At 37.7% G+C, this 25,894-nt stretch overlaps 1 protein-coding gene across 1 annotated transcript in view; it reads right to left on the bottom strand.

Moving 5' to 3' along the window:
- Window positions 1–1,567: 1,567 nt before the first annotated feature.
- LOC149560968 (NADH dehydrogenase [ubiquinone] 1 alpha subcomplex subunit 8-A-like) overlaps window positions 1,568–25,894 on the bottom strand; it is a 70,652-nt gene continuing 46,325 nt past the window's right edge. The window contains exon 2 of the mRNA XM_089824908.1: window positions 1,568–2,086. Coding sequence (XP_089681034.1) covers window positions 1,951–2,086 — 136 coding nt within the window. The 3' untranslated portion in view covers window positions 1,568–1,950. The remainder of the gene's footprint in view (window positions 2,087–25,894) is intronic.

Here is a 25,894-nt window from a genome sequence, read left to right as displayed (position 1 = left end):
AGGAGACAACAGTAAAATGGTTCAAAGAAATTGGTTTGAACAATCACTAAAATCAGTATGAAATATAGACATTGTGCATTTAGGAAAATACCGCTATCACCCCACAATTCACAAAGAACACTAGGAACCAAAACTAATAAACTATAGAATGAGACGTCAATGGTGGCTATATATGGATAGTTCTAGTATGATCAAATATGAAACCGACAACAAATATGGATCAAACAGGTAGGAACGATGATCTGTGGAAGGTCGTTTCTATCCAACATCCAAACTCAAAAAATATGAATCAAACAATACCATTTAATAATCATTTGGAATATAACAAAGGAATATAAAGAGGCAGCTCAATAAGGCCCCAACTACACTCCAAACAAAATGCACCAAAAGTCAAAAAAAGAAATCTTTAGATTTCGGCAAACACAACAAAACATTTGAGAAAAAATCATTGTGTATGCCGAAATCTAAAGATTTCTTTTTTTGAGTTTTGCTGCAGTTTGTTTGGAGTGTAGTTGGGGCCAGTAATTTGTGCAATCAAAGGTCAAATATGTCGATGGTGCTTATATTCCATGACATTTTCGCATGAAAGTGACAAAAATATAAAAGTAGATCATTTATCAGTCTAGAACAGCATGCCGATCTGTAACACCTAAAGTACAATCTTCAGCAAATTACTCCAGTGCATTTAAAGCTAAGCCCTTGTTCCAGCCTTCATCATTTTGATCAAAGTATTTAGTGTAATTGTCTCAACTACATAATCCAGGGTGTTTCTCGATTATTGCTATATTTGCTTAATTTATCACAAGATCATGTGATAGAACTTTTATCTCCTTTCACTCCAAAGTGACAAGTTGTCTTCAGATTATGGCAAAAAACACTTTAATGAAGATAAGTAGGCCCATAACAGAGAATAACTAGTTAGCCCAACCACTAAAGATTGTAAAAATGATGAAATTGAAGAAAATGAATTGAGCAATTCATGAAGATACATTTAAAAAATGTTCTGGGTCAAAAATCATAAGTAGTACCCAAGGGAACTGATAGTAAGCCATAGATCCTACAAAATTATCCAAATATATAATGAGCCAGTGTGAATATGCAAGACATTTTAGGACAACTTAGCCTTCTGGTATGTCTCTCACGTGTATTTACTCTGTAATTTATCCTCTGTAAATCTTGGACATGACAAGTAATACCAACACCCTTTATAACCTTTTTTTGGAGGATGAATGGTTGTGCCATCAAAAATATAAAATCAAAGGATTGTATGGTTTAAAACCTGTACTTTCAATATAAATGGCTTCGCATTCTTGCACCCACATCACATTCAGAAGAAAAAGACACCTAGAGAACAAAATGGTATATGGGGGAAAGCATTAAGAAGAAATACATACATTTATGCTTGATCAAGTTAAATAATTCCTAAATATAACTATTATTTGTTTGACTGAAATTAATTTAACAGTAGAAATTGTAATGTAAGAGAAGAAATCATGATGAGAATTTATATCACATTCTGAGTTTAACTGATGAACTAAATAACATGAGCACAACTATATGCTTCCAATTAGCTTGTAGAAAATAGAATTTAAACTATTATATGGTGTCAGCTTGAGTGTAGCATTGTGATGAAGCAATCTTCAAATTGAAGAAAAAGTCTGCAAAAAGAGGATCTTGCCCTACACTAGGCTGGATGAAAAACATCTAAAAAGTGAAAGGTCAAAACTAATTAAAGCATGGGTCCAATTTATCACGCACATGCAAAGAATAAGCAGAAGAAACAACAAATAGAATGTCTTTGTCAAACCTCAAATTCATCTTGTATCAATTTATTGGGGAAAATTTTGGAGTGCACCAAGAGAGATTCTCCTCTTTGGTCAATAATCAAAATCAGTCCATGGTTTGTTGTGGCTTGACCCAGTGGAATTAACGCTTGAAGGAAACCTTCAATCATTTGTGCAGAGGGCAAGCTCGCTCAAATTGCTCCTGCTCTTTCCGGCATAACTCAAACTCATTAGTATAATAGTACATGCAACCTGAGTAAGCATTTATCTCCTTTGGGCATTTCTCATAAAGATCTTTCAACCTGCAATGAAAAATTCTTCTACAGTTAAATGTTTGTCAAATACATAGGCCATATTACAGTCGCAAATACTGAATCCTGGTCCACTAGTACAGAATGAGCCAACTTTTATCTTTAATTAAAATTTGGATTATAAAGCATGACTTAAATACACCTGAAAATAGAAGTATTATAATACGGCAAAGAAATTATGTAAATAAAGTCAAAAGCATGGTGCAAAGGTAACACTCGTGATAACAGTAACTAACTTGCAAGGCACAATAGCAAGAGGTCATTATTTTTGGACGGGAAGAGAGGATTATATCACCCAGTAGTTTCATCATTCGGAAAGTAGTGGCCCTAGATAAAATCAACTCTATTGATCACAATAAAATTAGTCTCTCAGGGCAAAAGTCCACTATAAAATAATATAAAAAAGCTCTAACTATAAATATGCAACAAAGAGACCACACTCCACATGGAAACCTACTAAATTAACATCCTAATAATATAAGACAGCTCTATTAAACAAGACCACATAGCATCCTTCAATTACATTAGAAAAATGAGAATCTTCCAGAAATATTTTTAATATAGTTTAAAAATTTGTAGATAACCAGTGAAGGCGAAACTATTAAGGTAGAAACTGTTGCCATATGTCAGGCCAGTGTTGCAACCGCAAGCTTACCCAGCTGGTATTCAAGCTCCTCCAGTTGACTTTCTATTACAACTTTATCTGTGTCCTTTCAACTAGAACTGCTAATTTCTTACACGCGAGACAATAAATTTGTAGATTGGGATGATATAAAATCCCCATATTTGGCCAGTCATGTACGTGCACTCTCCTTGATTTTCCCATCCTCCAAACTCAGGCAATACCTGCTCATCCATGCTCGGGCAATACCTGCCTTTCCTCTGGTGCAGTGCGCACCAGTACCTCTTTGTAAAAAAATTATTGTCATCAATACTATACAGACAAGAGTTAACTCTGTCAACCCTCTTGTTAAAATGTTCCCCTAGTGTTGTCAGGTAAATTATGTTTCAGGAATAGTTAATTGTGTCAGGAAGTGTTAGTTACCAAAGGCATTATGTCGTGACCATTGAGTCGCAACCCCTCGAGTACTACTTGTATGCTTGTCATGAATGAGAAAGATATCATCATTATCAATCTCTTGTTTGGTGTTGCAGTTGGATATACTGTCATATTATGTACTTGAGAAGATATCAATGGAATAACAATCTGGTTTCCTGAAACATTATGTTACATTTACTTATGTGTTATGCTTTTCCATTACTTTTGTAGCATGTATTGAAATTAGTTTACCCATGACAGTAAACCTTTGGCCCAATTGCCGACCGAATTTGGGAAGTAATAAAGGTCATGAATACGGTGAATAAACATGACTTCTTGTTAATGAAAATATCATCACCAACGACAGAGGAGTTACAGAGCTCTTTGAAGAGAAACATGCCCTAACCACTAACTTCCACATTTTGTTTCAGGCGGTCATCAAAACTTTTGTACGAAGGGAGCCTGCAAGGGCAGAAGTTGTCAAAGATACTATGTGGGACGTGTTGAATGTAAGCCCTATCGTGAACAAGGTGTTGCATCACCTCCTTCCCCGTCTGTTAGCAAAATCATCCCTTGCTCAAACAAACAGATGGGAGGAAAATGAGTGGGAACAACACCCACAATAGATCCTACAAAATTTTCATGAGAATAACCGTCAAGAGGAAGAAGAACGCAATGAAACTCAACGAAGGACCAACCCATGAACTATAAACCCTTGAGAAGAGAAGGGAGAATAAAAAGGACACTGTAAATCTATAATGACAAGGTCACATAGTTAACCCACGTGTTGGTTCCCAAAACTGCAGATTGAAATCCTACGAGCCTTGCTTGCTCGATACTAGGATATCCAACCAGTTAAGGCCAACTTGATGGTATTGCTCGATGCGATCCAAATCCCCTACGCTTTTGGCTCTACAAAACCAAAGCGGGTGTACCTAATCCTAAAAAAAACACTTGAGCCCAGAATGCTTATAGCAAATTGGTTAGAACACAAATACAACGAAAGTTTTCCAAATGGCAAGAATTATAAAAAACTTCAAATTTGCAAATTATGAGTTAAGAATAAAAGTGAATGATTGTATAAATGTGATAATGTTTTAAATAAAGAATAAATGCAACAAATGAATATATTAATTCCTTAATGGAAAGAAATGAAACAGTTGCCAGCATATGGATTATGAATCAAGAGTAATATAAAGAGAGATGTTTAATTCAATGGGCAATCAGAGTCAATATTATAAGTTGGAATGTACTAACTTTATAAAATTCAATATATTTAAACTATAAACAATTTTAACAATTCAAACGTGACGGATCAATTATATGAATGCAATTTTTAACTAGTCTAGAATGCGCTTTAACTCCTGTGATGTGGAGACAAACTAGACATAAATACGGAAATAATTAAATATTTCACAATATCTATGTATATCAAATTTAAAAAGCAATGATGAAACAATCCACTTATCCGAATTTTAAAATGTTTATAGAAAATAAATAAAAATATTTATAAAGGACACAACTTAATAATAATTTAAAACTCCAATGCAAATAAAAATAGATACACTTACAAATTGTGTTGGAAATAAAAATTACAAGTAGGGACACTCCTTACGGATGATCCGTCCAATGCGTTTCAATTCCAAAATCGCCTAAAAATTTGCTCAATAATCCAGAACCCAGGAGCTTAGTTCAAAATTTCATCCCTTTTACCAATGAAGGAATATAATATATCAAAGTACATAAATATATAATGCGGGTATGTAAAAATTTACCGAAACATGTATTGTTGTTTGATTTTACATCTATATTTATAGGAGGCTGAAGGGTATCAGTTGCCTCTCTAGGCATCACCTCTCTTCATAACAAAAAAAAAAAACTAACCATAATAAACATGAGGCTTTAATATAATTTTGATGATAACCTCATAATTTTGTATTTTATGTTTCTTGAGCGGTAGTAAAATTCGCTCAACATAGGCACATGTCCTCCGTGAGCATCTCAAAACTGGGAAGCATACATACACATCCTCCACATCCATGGACACATCCTCTGCTAGGCACCATCTCTATCGGATGTGTCAATCAATTAATTTAACTCCCTAGGACGTTGTTCCTTTAATGGACAATTGAATCCTCTTGGTGAAGCTCGTCCTCCTCCCGCATATGTTCTCCAAACCTGCAACAAATACGACAAGACAATAGACTTTTCTAGCAATTGATATAAAATTCATTTCTTGGGGATTTTCTAAAGCTTGGAAACCATTCGAGAGGATCATGCTTTGACGCCCGCAAATGACCAATTCACAATGATAACTAATTGGCGGATTGCGAAGGCATGACTTCAAGATTTAACTGACTGGGTATGAGGACATCGCACACTCCATTTCTACACATGCTCCTTCTCGTAAAGTTTTTACTCTAAATCATATGTGAATGATGCATATCATGCCTCTCACATATCTCTATTTGAACCCTATTGTTACTGCCATAAAATTCAAAAGCATATGCATAGGTATCATAGTTGCTTTGCACATGATATATTTTGCCTGTGACTTGGATGCGGACGCTCCACCTTGGAATCTAACACAAATTTGTGTCCTTTTATTTGAACGCCCGTAAAACCACTATTGGTCTTCCATTGCTAATGACGTGTATCGAGTTTTGAAGATTTTTATTACAGAGCCTTTACCATACACAATCTTATTCAAATCTCTGATATTATGCAACTCTGATGATACTGCAAATCCCATTTGGCGTAGACCATTAACTCCACAACCAACAACATGCCTAGCGTAGCTGACCAAATTTTGGGCATATTTGTGGAACACAACAGATGGAGGCAAATATATTTCCTTGAATGGCAAGACACCTTCATCGTATTGGGACTATTCTTGAAATATGTATATATTTGAAGCTATATCTCCCGATGATGTGTGTCATCCAAATGGACCTACAACAAGTATATTAAGTGCCAAAATAATTTATGCTCGATGATGTGTGTCATCCAAATGGACCTACAACAAGTATATGAAGTGCCAGAATAATTTATGCTTTTGTCTCCAAGTTTGGCTTCGAAAAACATTCTCTTCCATCCTTATCGATACTTCCTAAGTGATAATGGATTTCGTTCTCGACATTCATGTGGTGATTAGCAGTGCTTTGTTCTATTCCAGCATATATTCTGATGTGTTCAATTGTGACGTGGACCTTGATTCAAGCATGTTGTTATTGGCTATGCATTTTCGTTTTACCGGGCTTTAATTGATGATGGAGTCTACAGATGTGAAATAATTTGATTGATGTTGGTGACTAGCTTCAAGAATCTACGTTGAATTCAATTTAGTACAAGAGCATAATCAAGACCTTTGAGTGACTTCAGGTACTCTGTAATGGATTCAGGCCCAGACTTTTGTGCATCTGTAGGAGGTAAAGGAAGAGAATCTAAACCACCGACTGGCTGATTTAGAAGCTTATGAATTTCTCTGTGCCTTTCATTATACTTATACAATTCTATTAATTCCAAGTAATGACCCCTGCAACAATTCTTTAAGAATTCATATGTTTTACTTTTTGATCAGCAACAACATTAATTCCAAAGTTTATCCAAACTTATTTAAGCTTCTTCCCACTAAGAGAATATTAGTCTCTATAGAGAGTTGATGTGTCTCTGAATCTTTGCTCACCAGAATGTTTATGAGGCCATTTGACATCAATGATTATCTTTTCAAGCTTCCAACATCATAAATGGAGTCCCTGAATTTTGCAAAAAAGTAGGGCTCCATCACCATGTATGGAAACATTAATTGATAAAAGCATTCCATTTAAACATGACGTTTTATTAGAGAATGTATGCCCAATTTATTGAATAAAGATAGGAATAAGAAGGAAAAATTGGATTCCTTGGAAGCCAAACAAGAAGCTCTAATCCTCGCACAACAAGTAGAACATTGTTGGAGGTTAAGGCAGCTTGCTGAAGGACAATCAGCCGAAGGACTTCCCTACGAGGACCACAGAGGTGCCACGGAAGGTGACCAGGGAGGTGTTATGGGAGGTGCAACAACTAAAGGGGAACACCACAGTTTGCCAGAAACCAGCGGATAAGTAGCAAGGAATTACTCAAGGAAACACGACAAAGGCTAAACTTGATTGGGGGGACACGATAATAGTTTATAAACCTATCTCACACACCACAGAAAGAGGAAACCCAAGGCAGGAGTGAGGTAAGTGAAGCACGAAGGAAAGGGGGGAAGCGAGGGAAGTCAAGGACACTGGGGCAAGGAGTGTCAGAGGGACACCGCATGGTGGTCAAAGCAACCCAACGAGATCCAATCCAACCAGTTTGGGAACATAACCATCGGGAGCCAATAGTAGTCAAAACAATCTATCAGAATCTAATCACACTTGTTCACACCAAACAATCGAAGGGAACAGAAACATGTCTCAAAAATAAAAACTACCAAAGTTCGCTGGCAACAGGAAAGAGGATCCTGTGAGACACTACTAGACATGCAAAACTATCGAGATGACAAACGACATTACAAACAAAGATGAGTGGGTCCAACAGTTCCCAGCGACCCTACGAGAAGTGGCCATTGATTGGTACTTTGACATGGATAACGAAAAAATAAGTTCATGGGACGATTTGATGAAGGAATTCTGAGCGGAATTTGAAACAAGGGAAGAAAGAGTCTATAAGAGCCTATAATAGATGGCTTAAGGAATTACTAGGAAGGATGGCAACAACTCAGTCGACTGACAAACTAAGGAAGAGATGGTTTATTGAGAGATTAAATGCCTCCCTTAGGAAGAAGATGAAAATAGTGTCGCCTATGTCGTACGCAGACACACACGACGATCATGAACCTTGAGAGTGAAAATAAGACATCAAAGAAGAAAAGAATCAACTCTTCATCTGGAAGTGATGATTCATTTGAAGAGAGTAGGAGTGATGACGAACCCAATAAGAAGGTGCAAGCTCTCTAGAAAGACCTGGAAAGGATGATGCGAGAATTCAAAATGATGGGAAGCGTAGGACGAACTGATAGAGGAGTGCAAGGAGAGTGGCCACACAAAGGGGTCATGCCCAAAGAAATCATTCTATGACATCTGCCAGTGATGGGTCATTCCATTAAGGAATGCCCATTCAATATGAAGACAAGGAGACAATGGGTGCTCTTTCCACAGAAGCAACCGTCTACCTCCAGGGTGACCAGCCCTAACCAACAAACAAATAATGCATCATCAAGAAAGTTTTGAAACAACCGACATAGACAAAGAGGAGGTAACAAGAACAAGAACTGAATACAATACGATTCGAAAGGATCACTAATGATCCAATGTCAAGCGTGTAGTCAATAGGGCCACTTCGCCTGAGACTACCAAAAAGGCAACACACCACAAAAGTTGTGTCGATGATGTGGCCCAGGAGATCACGAAGACACTAACTATCTGAAGTGGTACATGAAACTCCTTAACATCGAAGAAGAAAAGGTATTTGTCATCACCTGGAACCAAGTGAAACATGTGGTATATCCTAATCCCCATACCGATAAACAGAGGGTACAAGAGGCAAAGGAAGAAATTGAGAAAGCATTAAAAGTAAGGAAGAATACACACAAGAGAGCAAGCACTTTCGAGCGGACAGAAGCAGAAAACAATATAATACGGTAGATGTTACAAATGGAGGTACCGGTCAAAATTCAAGACCTCCATACCATGCCTCAATTGAAGATGTCATTATTAAATACTTGTCCCTTACAGCCTAGCACCACTTTTCAATCTAGCACTGTCAACAAACATACATCCCGAGGGGGTCAGCAATGGACCTTGTGCTATTGGTGGTGAATAATGACAGGCGCCTGACAGTCATCAAAATGGGCATTTTGGGAGCAATTCTTACAGACACCATAGTTGACAACAAGTTAGAAGTAAATGTCCTTCTAGAAGAGGCAGGGAAGAAACTAGGGAAGCCTACCTATGGCCCCCAACCTTCAATTTATTGGGTGCAAACCAACACGGAATAAAACCCCTTGGAAGGCTAATGGCCCAACAAGTTACCATCAAAATGTAACCATTCATGTTGGACTTTGTTGTGATCCCACTCAAAAAGAAAGGAAAACATGTCATTTTGGGTAGGGGATCACTTGTGATGGCAAGGGTAAATCATAATTGGAAGAAGAATACCCTTTCCATGGAAAGTGGCAAAAGAAAGTTTGTAATTGACCTTCGTACACAGATGGTAAGCAAAGAAATTGCATCATCTTCAGAGTCTTAAGTCCAACGTAAAGCATGCTGAAATGGATGAGGGTAGGAACCAAATGGAACCCAATGAGGAAGGTGTACTAGAGCTCGAGGAAGATGACAAAAGTCAAATGAACAAACTCTTCCATTGGCGGATAGAAGACTATGAGCTTTTTCACAATTATATGTTGGGGGTGGAAGATATAGAAGAAGGGTTGGAGAAGAAAGTGTTTCCGCCAGAGTATAGGGAATATAGAGAAGGAGATGCCCATGTGAATGAGAGCCCAGCCCACAAATTTGACATGGAAGGACTTATCAAGTATGAAGAACCATCCCTACAAATTAACAATTGCGGTGGTGAAGAAAACTTGCTTAACATATTGGTTGGGAACGAATGGAATCCATCACTAAGGCTACAGCATTCAAAATATTCATGGAATATAAGAGCATATTTGCTTGGACTTACAAGGACCTTAAGGGTGTACCACCAGAGTTGTGGGTGCATTGCATAACTTTGGTACCTAGAATTGTACCTATATGGAGAAGACCACACAGGATGAACAAAAATAAGCAGCCAAGGTAGATGAAGAAATTCAAAGCATACTAGAGGCAAGGTTTATCTTCAAGGTAGAGACAATTGAATGGGTATCACCCATAGTGATATCGTTAAAGGAGGCAAACCAAATCAGAATTTATATCAACTTCACATGCTTAAACATCATTACCATAAAGGATCCCTTCCCTATCCCATTTACAGACACAATACTCGGAGAAGTTGTCGAACATGAGATGTATTTGTTTATGGACGGATTCTCTAGATATAACCAGATATCGATTGTAGAGATAGATAAGTTGAAAACCACTTTCGTGGTTGAGGACGGGGTGTACACATATAACTGGATGCCCTTTGGTCTATGCAACACACCCACAATGTTTTAGAGAATAATTCTTCACGTTTTTTATAAAATGTCAGTGGGGAACTTCCAAGCTTTCCTTGACGATTGGTCTATCCTCAATGGACAAGACACAAACTTGGCAGCGCTAGGAGAATGCATGGAAAGGTGTCAACGGGCAAGGTTAGCACTCAATCTGAAGAAATGCAGATTTATGGTCCCACAAGGTGAGCTCTTAGGTCACATTGCATGTAAAACGGGATTAAAGACCGACCCTAACAAGGTAAGGGTGATAGTTGAGATGGAGGCCCCAACAAATGTGACCAGGGTAAAATCTTACCTAGGGCACATCAGCTATTACACGCAGTTTATAGATAATTTTGCCAAAATATCCCACCCCATCGACAAGCTGACACAGAAAGGGGAACCCTATACTTGGGGTACAACGCAAGAGATGTCCTTTCACGAATTGAAAACCAAACTTCTCGGAGCACCAATCCTAGCATATCCCAACTGGGATAAAGATTCCACGTGCATGCAGATGCTTTCACCTTTGCAATCGGTGCAACTCTGGCATAGACAGGGGATCACAGCCTGGACCATCCCATCTATTTCGCCAACAGACTATTGTCGAGAACCAAGAACTGTAGCACGTCAGAGCAAAAGACCCTTGGAATGGTCTATGGTGTGCAAAAGTTCAAGCACTATCTATTGGCAACATCATTCACGTTTTACTTGGACCACCAGGCACTGATGTACTTGGTGAACAAACCAATCATACAAGGGAAGGTAAGCAGATGGTTGCCGCTACTTCAAGAATTCACCTTCACCATTATTGTGCTACCTGGGAAATCCACGTCATCGCAGATCAACTCTCTTGGATCAAGTTGGGAGAGCCGCCAAAAGGGATTAACGACGATTACCCAGACGAACACCTATTTCATATTACTATTCTTCCAAAGTGGTACAAAAGCATTGGAGAATATCTTTCAACTTCATACTTTCCAAGAGAGATGTCGCCAGGGGAGTGACGGAAGCTAGTATTGAGGAATAGAATAGTTCAATTGATCAATGGACTCCTGTATAAAATGGACTCGGACCAAGTGTTATGGTGGTGTGTTATGGAGGAAGAAGTGCAAAGTATCCTAAGGGAAGTTCGCTAAGGCTCGCTATGACATATGGGATCAGATACGACAACACGGAAAGCACTCTTAGCAAGGCTCTGGTGGCCTACCTTGTACAATGATGCTAGGGAGTGGGTGGTCAATTATGATACTTGTCAACGAGCAAGGAAACCATTACAATAGATTTTACGCCACTAAATCCATCACAAGCTCAAGAATTGTTAGAATGTTGGGGCTTAGACTTCGTGGGACCTCTAAAGACAAGTAGGGCTCAAAGATGCTAGTATATTGTGGTAGCAACCAAGTATCTAACAAAGTGCATAGAAGCACAGGCACTGCCGGATAATTTGGTGGTAAGACTAGCAAAGTTTATTTATGAACAAATCATTACACGATATGGTATTCCTATTCAGTTGACCAATTACCGGGGAGGTCACTTTGTCAATAATGTCATTCAACAACTCTAACATAATTTAAAATTTTCCATTCCTTGTCAAGTTCATACTACCTACACATCAATGGCCAAGCAGAGGCAACGAAAAAGATCCTCGTGACAGTAATATACAAATCATGCAGAGTAGAGCAAGCTGACCGAGAGGAAAAGCTACCATCTGCACTATGGGCATACCGCACAACTTACAAAGTAATGAGACAGACCCCCTTCCAATTGATATTCAGTCAAGAAGTTGTAGTTACAGCAAAATTTATGGTCCCCAGCCTCCAAATAGCGATTGAAACAAGCTTGGAGATATGGAAAGCCTTCGGAAAAGATTATAAAATTAAATAAACTGGACGAACAGAGACTAATGCCGCAATGGGCCACAAAGGTAGCACAAAAGGGACACAAGGCATGGCACGAAAAACATCTTAAACGTGTTCGGTTTACCCAGGTCAAATGGTATTGAAATACAATGGCAAAAATGAGATCAAACCTAGGAAGTTCAAGGTGAAGTGGAAGGGGTTGCGTTCATTTTGCGCACGGGGAGTTGGAGCCAATGGAGTAATCAAATTATGGATGTTGGACGAGAAAGAGATTGCAAACCCTGTAATGGATCGAAGCTTGAGATTTTTATCATGAGAGAATTGATAGTTTAAGAGGTAGTCGCTCACGATTGGAAGGGCGAAATAGTTTAGACTTACGCAAGAAATTTAAAAAATAAATAAAATAATATATTGAACAAGGAAACTTAGAAATCGCTGAAAGGCTCCTAAAGGAAGGCAATAAAAGTACCTTGAAGACGAGAATGGGCCCACAAGTAAATCCAAAAACCATAGATGAAGGCAAGTTTGAAAAGATCAAGGAAAACAAAGAGTCCAACATACAAATCCATCGTATGGACCATGTGAAGGGAAGAAAAGTAAAAAAGACTGTACAGTCTTGATTTTGTATGGACCTCAAAGACCACCCTACAATGGCACAAAAAGATCACATGAGCACAATAAAGGCGCACGGTCATATACAGTCAGGAGGAATGAGGACATTGTACACTACCATAATGTGTGGTCAAAAGAGAAAAATAAAGACACCGTACGGTTTGGCCTTCAACCAAACACAATACACGACCTTTACCTTCAGCCAAAACTAAAAGCAAACACAATCGTACGGCCCATGGGATAAGTATGCACTGTATGGTCAATTGTATATTGTATAGACTTAGGAAAGAAACAACATCGTGGGGACATTATAAGGAGAAGTAATTAATAGAAGATAATTTTACTATGCAGAATAGGAGAGGTAAATCCTACCGTACAGCCTTGCAGACAAAGACTAAGAAAATAAGAGAAGATAATTTCTTTCGAGGTCAATTCAGCTACAAGAAGCATGAAGGGAAGACTGGAACGTCTCAATTGCATCAAAAACACCATATGTGTGAGTTTCAAAAGACATCGCAAAACTTTGAAGCTCGGCGCCCAGCATATGAAGGGTTGTATGAAACCTAGGGGAAGGGCCCATTTGTGTTGTCAAGGGAAATAGAAAAGAAGGAAACACATACCGCTGATAGGAGGCACAGAGAACACCATACTAACCATAGAGAAACAGTTGGGAAAGTCAAGTTAAAGCATAGCAGTCAAACAGCTGAAATACAATAGCCCTAACGGCTTTTCATTCTTTGCACAAAAAGACAAACTAAAACTGTTACTATGAACTTAGCAGGTAAACACACTTGGAGGACTTAGTTGCAAACTAGTGCCTCAAGTTTAAGAAGCAACATGACAACGAATGTGCAAGTTATATCTTCTGGTGCTCAAGTTGCAAAATGCATTGATTCCAAAAAGAAGGTCAAACAAGAAGTAGCAATGGCGCCTACCATGTCTTCCAAGGGTCATGTAACACCCAAACCATAACCTTTGAAGCCCTAAATGGGTTAGAATGCAGGAAGTGGTGGCAGGACACACGGGAGAGTGATCTGATAAAAGAAAGACTAAGGGGGCTTAGGTACAATGGGCCATTCAAATGTCCATTTTTTGTATTAAGGATTTCAAGGCCCCCTGCGTGCAATGATCAAGACATATGACAGGGAATCGAAAATCAACATAGTACCCTACTTTGGTTGTGATGTCTAGATTTCATTTACAACCGCAGAATTTACAAGGGTATTCAGCATACCCGAAAAGGGGCACAAGATTGATTTGAAGATTAAGAAAATGAGTCTGGAGGCAAAAGATTTTTAAATATGACTCGTATGTTGGGACAACCTCTCCCAGGCAAAGAAACATTTTACTAGGAAGTCTTCCAAAAAAAGAGTGAAGAAGTCCATTAGAGGGCACTAGTGATGCCTTATAGATGTGGTCAAGAGCAAACTCACAAGATCAAGTCGTGCCTCGGATATCTCCTTCCCCCAGATATCACTCATGACCAATTTGACGAGTGGTAGGGTGTCTAACAGGACATGATTATTATCTGAACGCATGCACGAACTTATGACCTTGCAGCACAAAACCTTATACATGCCACATTATGCTATAGGATGTTCTTGGATGTAACACTTAGATAGATTCTCAAGGGCATACTTGAGGTCAAGCTAGGACCTATATTGCCAAGAGAACCTCTCATCATGCGATGGAGCTACTTAGCCACACATGGAGGACAAGTGACCACAGGCCAGAAGCAATCCAAGCAAGAAATTGACTCTGGATTCAATCATGGAGACAAAGACTATGGACGCCAGGCCACATTCGATAGTGAAAGTGTCACAAAAGACTAGGATAGCACTCCTATCAGCGGAGAGGATGTGGTGAAATAGTTACTGAGCCCCTAATATTATTTGCACGACCTATCCTTTATGCTACTACACATTTGGCACCCACCACCAGCACCATTCCTATCCCTGATTTTGCACAAGTCAAGACACCCATTGATATGACCTCGACTGTAGTGACTACAAAGACAGCACCTGTGGTGGTAACCGAGACAGAGAGCCTTGGTTGTGATACCTGAGACAACCCAGATGGTAGTTGTTGGGGTTCTTGTGGGAGAGGGAGTCATGGAGTCACAGTCTTCACCACCCAGAGTTGAAGAGGTCGAGGTTATGGAGATCCCTTAAACGAAAGGCAACGTACCACATAAGTTGTAGGTTAGACTAGAGGTGGTAGGTCAGATGTTATGGTGGTGTCATGGGTATGACGAAGCCAGTGAGGGACAACTCTGTTGGAACGGTACCTAGGCAGAGACACTTTGATTCAGGGTGTGCCAATACCTACTTGATGGAGCGATTCAAGTTCACACCAGTCACGCGAGGTTCTTCTATTCAGTCACCTGTTAGGAAGACACCTACAAAGGTGATGGAGTTAGTACCGACGAAGGAGAAGTAGTGCACCAGTCGTAGGAGTTGATGCATCGGAAGGAGGATGCCATACAGGCGCAATGGAGGAGGGATTACCTAGCATTGAGGAGCAGCCAGCCATAGAGCCACAGAAGGACAATTATTTCTCTATTTCTTGTTGTACTGACTATGTGGATGAAGTTGCCTCCCAACTATCCTGTGGTAGAATATTTGTATCTATAGCCCATCCTGAATTATGATCCACACCTAGTGCCTCTATTTCCCTAGTTGACATAGAATTAGCAATAGGAGGTGTCGTAGACTTATGCCTTTTGCTTCTAGATTCCTTATAATAGTCCTTATTGGGTGGATATTTTGCAACTGACATTTTTTTGAAAATTCGGTCGCAAAATAAGATGACCAACCACAGCGTATGAGACAAAGTCTCTCCTAACTTAAAGGGAAGGCTCCCCCTTCTCACCATTCCTTGGATCAACTCAAGGTAAGCAAGAAGTTGAGAGATTTGTAAAGAGTGTTACTAATATTCTTTCGTCTTAGCTTTCAGGAAAGAATCCACTTACCCACAAGGTGAGTAATGGCCAGCATGAAATCTCTAACTACACTTCTATCTAATCGCTGGAAACGATAATACCGATAAACCAACACCAACTCAAAGGCTAATTGAAAGTGTACCGATTTGGCTCTAGGTTCTATTTTAATCTACTCTATAAGACTAACCTCCATGATTGTAGCACAAAGACTTCCAGAAGTAGCGAATTCTAACTATTTTTGTGAATTGAGACAGTAATACAAGCTATAGTCAAAGCTTCTAGTCTATGTATTACCACAACTGCTCCTAGTCAAAGCTTTGGCTCCCACTGCTTCTTAACTCACTGTGATCTATGAGTGAACACACAATAATAAAATGAATCGAAGACAATAGGCACAAATTACAGTCAAAGCCTCTAATTTGCACTATCACAATCGCTTCCAGTCAAAGCTTTGAATCCAATTGCTTCTTTTATACACTTATCTTCCAAATTGGTACTACACAAAGTTATGCTTCCAAAATTTCTCCAAAGCTTTGTTGCATACAATAAAAGATGTTTTTTACAATGAGGGGGCACTCCTTTATATAGGCAAAGGAGATGTGAAAAAGGAGGAAAAAGTGGGAGCAACTCAACCAACTTTGACCTTTTCCTAACTAAACGAGAGAAATTATTGGATTACATGTCATAAGGACATGTAAATCGAATTACATGTAATGACACAATTTCATGTAATACATCCTCTCCAATCTGCAAACATGAAAAAGGAAAGAAAGCAAAAAACGGAAGAGGTTGTAACAACCCTAAGGATTGTTCTTAAGTGCCTTGAACTTAATGATAACATCACGCACTGTACGAAGATCTGAGATTTCCATTGTCTTTGATATAGCTTCTATTTCAACTGTATTAGCATATGCTGATTTTACAACTTTGCAATTTGCCGCAAGAAAATTTTGTAGCTGTTTTGCTAATGATTTGTACAAAGCGAACCTATTCATTGTGTGGGAACCAAATTCTTCAGAATCTAGAGCAGCATTAACTTTGACTGTATATTCTGAAGTCATCTCCTCCATTGTGTACAAGTTGTGATGTTTAGTGACAACTTGACATCCCATTTGTTCCAAGTTGCACATGGTCTCAATTTCAATTGACTGACAGTCTTCTAAGGCCACCTACAATTTTGTTATGAGAGTTTCCTTAGCGCCTCATCCTTGTAACCCATGAGTCTGTGGCATCTGTAGAACATTTCAAAAGGGACAACATCACACACAACCATGCCATCCAAATCAAAATTGGCAATTTCATCCCAATCACAAAGAATTTCCTTGAAGGTATTAGCATCTTGATTCAAAGATGCAATTAGGTCAAGCAGAATCTCTTGAATACCTTTGATACGTTCAAGAATCTTGACCGCATCTTTAATGGCCTAAACTCCTTCAAAGACAACTTCTCCAAACAAGGTCTTTGCTACTTCCATTATCCGTTTCTCCTGAGGTGTCTAAGATGTAGTAACTGTATATTGTGAAGATTGTTGTTGAATGGCCTCAGTTAGGCGAGCAATCTCTAGCTTGAGCTAATTCTTCTTCTCCCATAACTCATGATTGCTCTTTGATACATTAGCAAGTGCATCTTGAGCATCATCTACACAACCCAACTGTGACTACTTACCAAGTTCAATTTTGGTGAACTTGTAATCCAAACGATTAAGTTCTTCTACCGGTTTATCCACAAATGGTTCAGCAACCTCTACAAACTGGCTTTCAAAGATTTAGACTTAGTTTTCTTCATAGGAAGATTCTCTGGGGGCAACACAACCTTCCTTCTCTTCATAGTGATCTTGCCCAACCATGCAAGCAAACTAAAACCTTCTCCTATCGAATCAAGGATAGTGGCAACCATTGACATTGATCCTAGTTGTATTTCCATTGCAATTGAGTATGATACAGTTTGCACGGTTGTACCAAGAGGTGCCTGATGAGAAGATTTTGTCATGAATACTTCAAAACAGTCATCTAAGTATCAAGTTGGGAAACTTGACCTTCTGTGAGTGTTGGGAAATCTTGCAACACATTTCCCAAATTCTCACACTACTCAGCTGTGAGAATAGGAGTTGTTGAAGAGATAGGAAGTGCTAACATGTTTACTTCCAAGGCAGGAATGGTAGGTGTGAAAATAGTGGAGAATGAATCCAAATCATCATCTATGACACCCGAAAAAGGTGTTTCCTAAATGGATGGAACTTGATGGTTTATTTCTCATGGAGGAGAAATGATGTAACCTCTCCTTCCTCTTCTTCCTCCTCATCAAGTTCTTCTCCAGAATCCTCCTCAGACTCTTGACCTTGCATAGGTGCTTGTGAGAGTTCTAGAGGTGATTTAAACCCCTTTCTGCCTTTCAATGAAATGGAGGAAGATGCACCATCTTTGCTTGAAATTTCTAGTTAAGATTTCCTTCCAGGTGGTCCAAAAACTACCACAATCTACCCCGAGCTTAGGATTCACTCTCTTTAGGCCTTTGATCTTTAACCATTTGGTGGTATTTGCCAAGCTAGGCTGAAATCTATCAAAGATAGATACGCCTTCCTTCTGCTACCAATGTATGAGAAAAGGGCACTGCTTGTCAAAACTAGTGCGATAGTATTTTGGATCAATAATATTGCCATCATCCTCAATCTGGAGATTGGATGGGATTTCGAGCATGTTAAGATCGATGATTTGCTGCAATGTGAGCCTGCAGCAGTCCATCCTCGTGATGTCTAGCTCCGAGTGCCAATCAATCCATATGTCCTCTATGCGATGAAGTGATCATTGAGTGAATTTCTCGATAATCAAAATCATACCTAGCTTTAAACTTCTCCAATGTGATAAGCTTAAGTTTTGCCTCCATATTTTTTGCCTTGTAGATTGAATTGATCATATATTGACCAACCACCAAGGGCTTGGCTATAGTGATACCAAACCTTGGCCTATGTTGAGTATTATAATACAACTGCACTTCCATGAATCCATCAATATGATTTTATCAATAACATATCTCAGCAAAGTATATGGTTCTCCTTTGAAATAGCCAACTCTGAAATAAATGAAAGTTGGAAATTGCAAAAAGATAGCACCAAATTGATTTAGCTGATTCCAAGCTCCATCTGATACTTTTTTGATTACCAGCTATTTATTAAGCCAACAACTAAAATGTCCAAAAAATGCATCTTGGACTCTCCTATAGTGGTATTTGCTATGCACCAAGGTGACTTGATCATAATATTCCCAAATAGGAACTTGAAGCTGATCTCCTTTGGTTGAAAGCACTGAGAAAGATCCCATGGATGCAGCTATGTAGACCAAGTAGGAGTTCTTACAAAATAGTGTTGAGGTTCCCACATTGAGCAACTGTTCACAAAGTGTACGGTACTGATAAGCTCTCCCTAGAAGATAGGTTCTTCATTATTAAAGATCTAAAAAATGAATTTGTACATCTATGGCTCGAAGTCATTGGAATCTTTGAGACCGCATACCCTACTAAGGAGAGTAATTAAGTCCTTACATTTTGGCTTGAAGTTGGATCTATGAATGGTTTTGTGCCATCTTGAAAATTATTTCTTCTAATTTCCAGCCAATATGTATTTATATACTTCTGAGAAGTTGCCTTCTCATTCTATAACTCCAAAGACATCTCTTTTGACAGATCCACACACTCTGCATTTTGAGGAACTTTAAAGATCTGTTCAATAACCTCTGGGTCAAGGCTAATGATGACCTTACCATCTACATCCTTGATTGTCTTGATCTTCGGACTGAAATGTCATGCACATCCTAAGACGAATTATGTTTCCAAGGCAGCCATAGGGAAGTAGACGCCAAATGAATGCTACTTTTCTTGATGTGTTTCATTTCTTGGCTTGAAGGAGCTTCGACCCTTCGTAAGAAATCAGCCATATCAATGTGCCCAATTTTTGTGTCAGAAACTTGATCCAAATGTCATGAAACCTGACATGTAGTCACATGGGCTACCTCTTTGTCAAATTGGTACTTCATCTTTCCTTTGGATTTTGTGGATCAAGGCATATCTTGTGCTGCAACATCAAAAATTCCAAAATGCGAACACATCATCAAAGGATATTGATTCCATAAAGATGTTGATTCTTGACTACCAACAATGGATCTATGAGGGCAATATGATCAGAGTATGGATTCAAAAGGTCTTATGCAATGGCTTTGAATGGAAATGGTAAGCATAAGCAAAGGGCTGAAGTGAGATTCAGAGAGATGGAATACATGTGGGTAAAGGACAGGTTCTTATATAAATGATTTGAAAGGTGTAGGCTAAGCACATGGGAATACGTGCAAATAATAACTTTTAGCTTTTAAAGAGTGACCTTTAAACAAAAATCGAGCTCTAGATATGTAATTACATGTAATAGTTGTTTTTTATGTGAACATGCAATTAGGTTCAGAGGATGCAAATGCATGTAAATGGGAATGGAGAATGAGATTACATGTAAACGCATACAAAAAGTGAGATGCAATGTGCTTTGGCATGTGATGATGGATGTGAAGTGAAAAGATGCACTTGCATGAAAAGGTGGAAAATGGAATGATGGAAAATGATCTCAAATAACTTGCAACTTCTTGGGAAAGAACTTGCAACTTCTTCGAAAAGAAGAAAAACAAAACAAGCAAACAACCAGCAAAACTAAACACAAAACAAAAACATACCTTTGGTCTTTGACTCGAAAATGACAAGAGCAAGGTTGCCCTCTTATGCAAATTCATATTTAAAATTTGGGGAAATTCTAAACACTCAAAAATGGAAGTTCTCATCTTATTTAAAGAAAAATTGCACTTTACATGGCACATCTTGGGACAAATGTACAATGAATGAAATGATGCAATGAAATAGCAAGAAATTGAAAACTTCAACTTACTATGTGATCAAAAACCCAAATGTGGAGGATTGATAGGCTTGAAGAAAAATTCTCTTGCAAATTCGAATCCACACACAACTATATTGACTTCTTAAACTTTGCAAGTGATGGACATTAATGAGTAATCAATGGGCGTTCTTGCATGGATATGCCAAAAACATGCCCTCCAATCTCTAATACACAAAGCGTTTTTTGCAAAATACCTAACTCTTAAATGTTTTTTGCAAAAATGTGGTCTCAAGCTGCCATTACATGAGTTGGTTTGGCATTGAAAGGCAAAAACGTGTCCATCTTTGACAAAAACGTGATCAAAAATGCCCAAGTATGAACCTTTTTTGCAAAAACATGTCTTTAAAACACCATGAAATGTAATGTTTTTTGATAAGATTTAACATCTAGTGCATGAGAATGCATAAAGGGGCAAAAATGAACTTAGTTTCATAGATTTCAAGTAATGGAATGGACAAAACTGAAATTTTCTAGCAAAAATGTGGTCTCCATATGCATGGACATGGTGGACATGGACGTTTTTAGCCCTCTTTTGCAAATCGTGGTCTTAAGATGTGTTTGCATGTGTTTCAAAGGCAAATCACACTCTATAGGATCCTTACATGTTTTAGAATGCATAGGAATTAGTCTCATATGCAAATAGCATTCTTGGAGTGCATTTGCGTGTTTTAAAATACATGCATTTAGACTCTAGATGCAAATCGCATTCCAGAAGGGGCATTAAATGTTTTAAAACTTGTCAAAACCAAGCATATAGTGCAAAATTGCACTCTCCAAAGGTCATTGCCCATTTTAAAAATAATGCATTTTCATGTCTTTGAGCCTTTAGATGCAAATCGCATTCTAGAAGACCCCATTACATATTTTATATTACATGAATTTACATGTTTAAGTATTTCAAAATGACTCTCTATTGCAAGATCGCATTCACTAGAGGCAATGGGTTGGAAAACATGTATATGCACAACTTAAGTGATCAATTAAGCACATGTGTAATTGATTTTTTAGGAAATATCACTTAATTGGGTCAAAAATAACATTTACACTGTACTTGAATATCATTTCAAAAAGTAATATTTAACTTAGATGTTTTAAATAAAACATAAAGTAACTCAAAAATAATCAAACTATATAGTTAATCAAGCCACTTAAATGAAAAATTCAAAAAGCAACTCAACATGGAAATATTCATAAACTTATCTATAGTCACGTAAGTGATAAAGTAACTTAAAAACTAAGTTGCCGGTTCTAATTCGAGTACAGATTCTGGTTCGAGATTTGGCTTCAAGTTTCATTCAAATTTTTTGGGGGTTGGGTTCGGATTCGTTTTGGGTTTGTTTGTCCAAGAATATATGTTTATATGTATATATAGATGCAGCAGCAAAGAAGTTATACACCACTATGCTAATATTAGAGCAACGTAGCAAAATACATCACCATATTAATGTTCCAGTTCAAAAATAATAATGTCAACATTAATAATCAGCCATCAAAATCAAATATCATCAAAAACAATCAAGCAAATCATCATCACCCTGCTGTTGCAAATTAGAAGCACAAAAAGTGATGTTATGGGCCCGTTTAAGGCCAAGGTTGTGATTGTTGCCATATTCTAAGCTTCACACATTAATTATCATACTGGATGATTCAACGAAAACAACTTTGGATCACATTGAATGAAGTCAACAAAACAGGGATTGGATCCTGATTTAACCATAGCAAAGATCTCTTTAGATTTTCTTCAATCCATAGTTTTCTATACATGTAGCCTTTATGCACGAATTATGGCATATTACATACATTCCATAATAGATGTGTGGCACTTTTATACATCCTGATTTTTCTCAAGTAGCATTTAATTCAAATTAAATATGATTAGTAATTTGAGTCTAATCATGTGTTTGAGTCTAATTGTGGGTCTAATTTGGCATTAAAAACTTTTTAAAAAATTAAAGAAAAGGGTGTTTTAAAATTTTCAACCAAATTCTTCGAAATTCTATCCGGCTTCTTATCAAAGTCTACCAAAAGTGGTCTAAATTCTGCTAGGGTTCCTCTGAGAGAATTCCTAGCAAATATTTTAAACCATGCAATTGCATCTGGAGAGTCCACCTTTTAGGCACTTAAATGGTCATATATTTTGATTGCCAAGTCTGATTAAGCGCTAAGATATACCAAATCAAAGAGAAAACCGATAACAATGATTTGAGAAAAAGAAAAAGACCAAAAGCAGACAAACACACTCAAAAACAAGAAAAAGGACGACAAAGGCTTGAAAAATCAAGCATAGGAAAAACTAAAAGGACTTGACAAAAGCCTTCAGTAAAAGGAATCATTATATCAATTGGGGTCAATTGGTTGATCAATGTTGACCAATTAAATAATGAACTAACTCAAAGAAAAACAAAACTAAGTTGAAAATTTTTCACACTGTTACCTTCATTTTGTGGTGACAAAATGCAGAACAACAGTCCTACCACTTACAACTTGTTATATTTCTACCACATTGTCTGCTCCCTTTGGAGTTTGTCCTTCATCCTCAATGCATAATTTTGAAGTGGTGATGGTCCTATCATCTCCTTTTGAAGAAGAGTCCTCACTCTACATCCTTGCATGAATAAAGGTAACACTTTATTTCCTTCACCTATTAACTTGCTTATCACTCCATGCTCTTGACCTATCCATCACTACTCTCATCAAGATCCCCAATTAGTAAGCTCTTCCTTTTGCAACTAATCGGGTGGTTTGATTGACTTGCTCTTATAATATTTATAATCAAGATGAATAGGATTTTCATCATCCTCAACCTAATCACAAATAGGGAAAACAATAAATTTCCTCAGGAAATCAACTGACATCATGGACCACATCTTTCTCTTTATAGCATGGTCGTCCATTAGATTTTCCCAATAGTCCTCAATCTCAATCTTGTGCATATATCTCCTACCCTAGTCCTCTATCTCAATCGTGTGCCTATATCTCCTACCCTAGTCCTCAATCTCAATCTTGTGCCTATATCTCTTACCCCTGAGTGTAGATTCTTTGAAATAGATCAAATTCCCTTCTTCCCTTGTATGTTCCAAGTTGATAATACTATAACCCCACACTTCTTGTTTCTGGTGCCTGCAATGAAGGACACAACTCAAGCATCTTCCCCAATGTGATAGGGGAAGGCATTACTTGTTTGTGCTTTTCCATTTACATTAAAAGGAACTATGATAATTGTCTAACCACTTTTAGAAAAACCATCTTATTTGTAGGATACTTACAAAGTTTGAGAGGATTTGAAGAAAAACCTTGGATCACAACATAAGTAGAAGTGGGGAATTGAACAATATCCATATTACTCAATAAATATTATGAACACCTTGGATAGTCTACTACGTAATCCTTACTTAAGTGTGCTTGCACTATTCATGATGAAGATGTCATTGACCTTCCTATAAATTTTTCCCTCATGTAGTTGCAACTTGGGATAGCAATCATATACCTTGAATTGCTCTCTTTCATTTCCAATCATTCTCTTACCTATGAGGATTGGATACTCAATATTTCTTGAAAGCAAATAAATCAGACATGACCTCATATAAAATTGCTTTGTTTTCCCCAAGTTCTTTAGTTGACTGTCTAAGTTTTCACCAATAATCCTAGCCTACCTAATCCTTAAACTCGTTATCTTCTCAATGAACTAATACGTCCAAGTCCCGAAGAAAGCTCCATGGGGCACTCTCTGATCCTATTCAACATAAAGATCAAATCACTATAATCATCTTTGAAGTCCATACTTACAAGCTTCTTAGGCAACTTAGAGTGATGTTTCCTCCGCTCATTACTCCAATTTTTATTGATGATATCCATACAAGTGTTAGGCATCTTGCCAAAAAATGCCTCAGCTTCTTTCTTAGTTCTAATTTGCATCTTTGGAAAATAAGGAATTGTTAGGATTGAAGAATACCATATAAAGTAAATAGAGAGTAAACTGGAACACAATACAAAAACAACCGAAGAATTTATAACACCATATTTTTGCGTGCAAACCCAGTTAAGCGGAAAACCGTAGTGGGAGTTGTGGCCCACAAAATTACTCTACAAAAGTAATTATACTAACTAAAAGATTTAGTACAATAATGAACCCTATTAAAGGTTTATAGAAATGCACAAGGCATTAGGCACTTGCCTATAGTACACTGCTCTACTACAATGTTAGGGCTATAAACCAATCTGATACAACAAAATGTGGACAACAACTCAATCATGACCTATAGAGTAGCATTACCTATGCTTGATCAATTCCAATCTAGCTCCGCTTTGTATATAGTCCTTCGCATGACAAACTCTACTTTATGCTTTGCATAAATCACATTGCATATCATATCATCAATCATGTCTTACATGTCCTCCTTTGCAAGGTAAAAATCGCTCTTATATGATCACAACTCAAAAGTATAACTTTCTCAACTTTCCAAATGAAACATGTAGAAACCTTTGCTACGGTGCAACCAAATCATCAAAACAAAGCTTGCTAACAAAGAGTAATTAACTCTTATGTCAGCTCAACCAAAATATATCATTTACTTGTAAATTAACTTTGATTAATCAATCATACTGGTAAATATTTACCAAACTATTGTTCTCATAATAAGAACTTTGTCAACCCTATATTCAAAAATGAATATCTCCTACACACAATCACTTAAATAACTGTGATGATCAGAGAAAACATAAGCATGTCTATTATCTATGTTTGAAATCGCATCTAATATCTCTGCAAAATGACTCTTATTTGATCTTTTCTTTTCGACTATCCTATAACTCTGCTTCCAGTAAAGTATCAAATCTTCAAATTGGCTAAAGTAGTTGCCATCAATGACAACCTACAATGCATAACAATCACCCTTGCCAACAGTAATCACAAAAGTATCTCTCACGACCTCCTCACTTTAAAATGCAAACACCTTCCCTTTGGCTCTGATCATTTTAGTGTCCCAATCATAGTTCTTTGCACACTACTAAATATTCATTGCACTAAATAGCTAAAGAAAACATAGTTGCATGATAAACGTAACTCTTCATTGTGCTAACTACTATGCTTGAAGGCAAATGGATCTCTAGTTCACAATGTTCTTCTCTTTGCTCTCTTCACATTGAGGTGCTCTATATTGATATCTACAACTTTTCTCCACTTGGAAGCCATTGACGACATAGGATAGAATCATTCGGATAATTTTCTTATCAGCATTGTCCTTGTTGCTATCCCTTTTC

Source organism: Cupressus sempervirens, chromosome 4 (genome assembly GCF_028749045.1).
Source record: "Cupressus sempervirens isolate cs-2001-9-10 chromosome 4, ASM2874904v1, whole genome shotgun sequence".
Lineage (NCBI taxonomy): Eukaryota > Viridiplantae > Streptophyta > Pinopsida > Cupressales > Cupressaceae > Cupressus > Cupressus sempervirens.
This window is presented reverse-complemented; position numbering and strand designations above follow the sequence as displayed.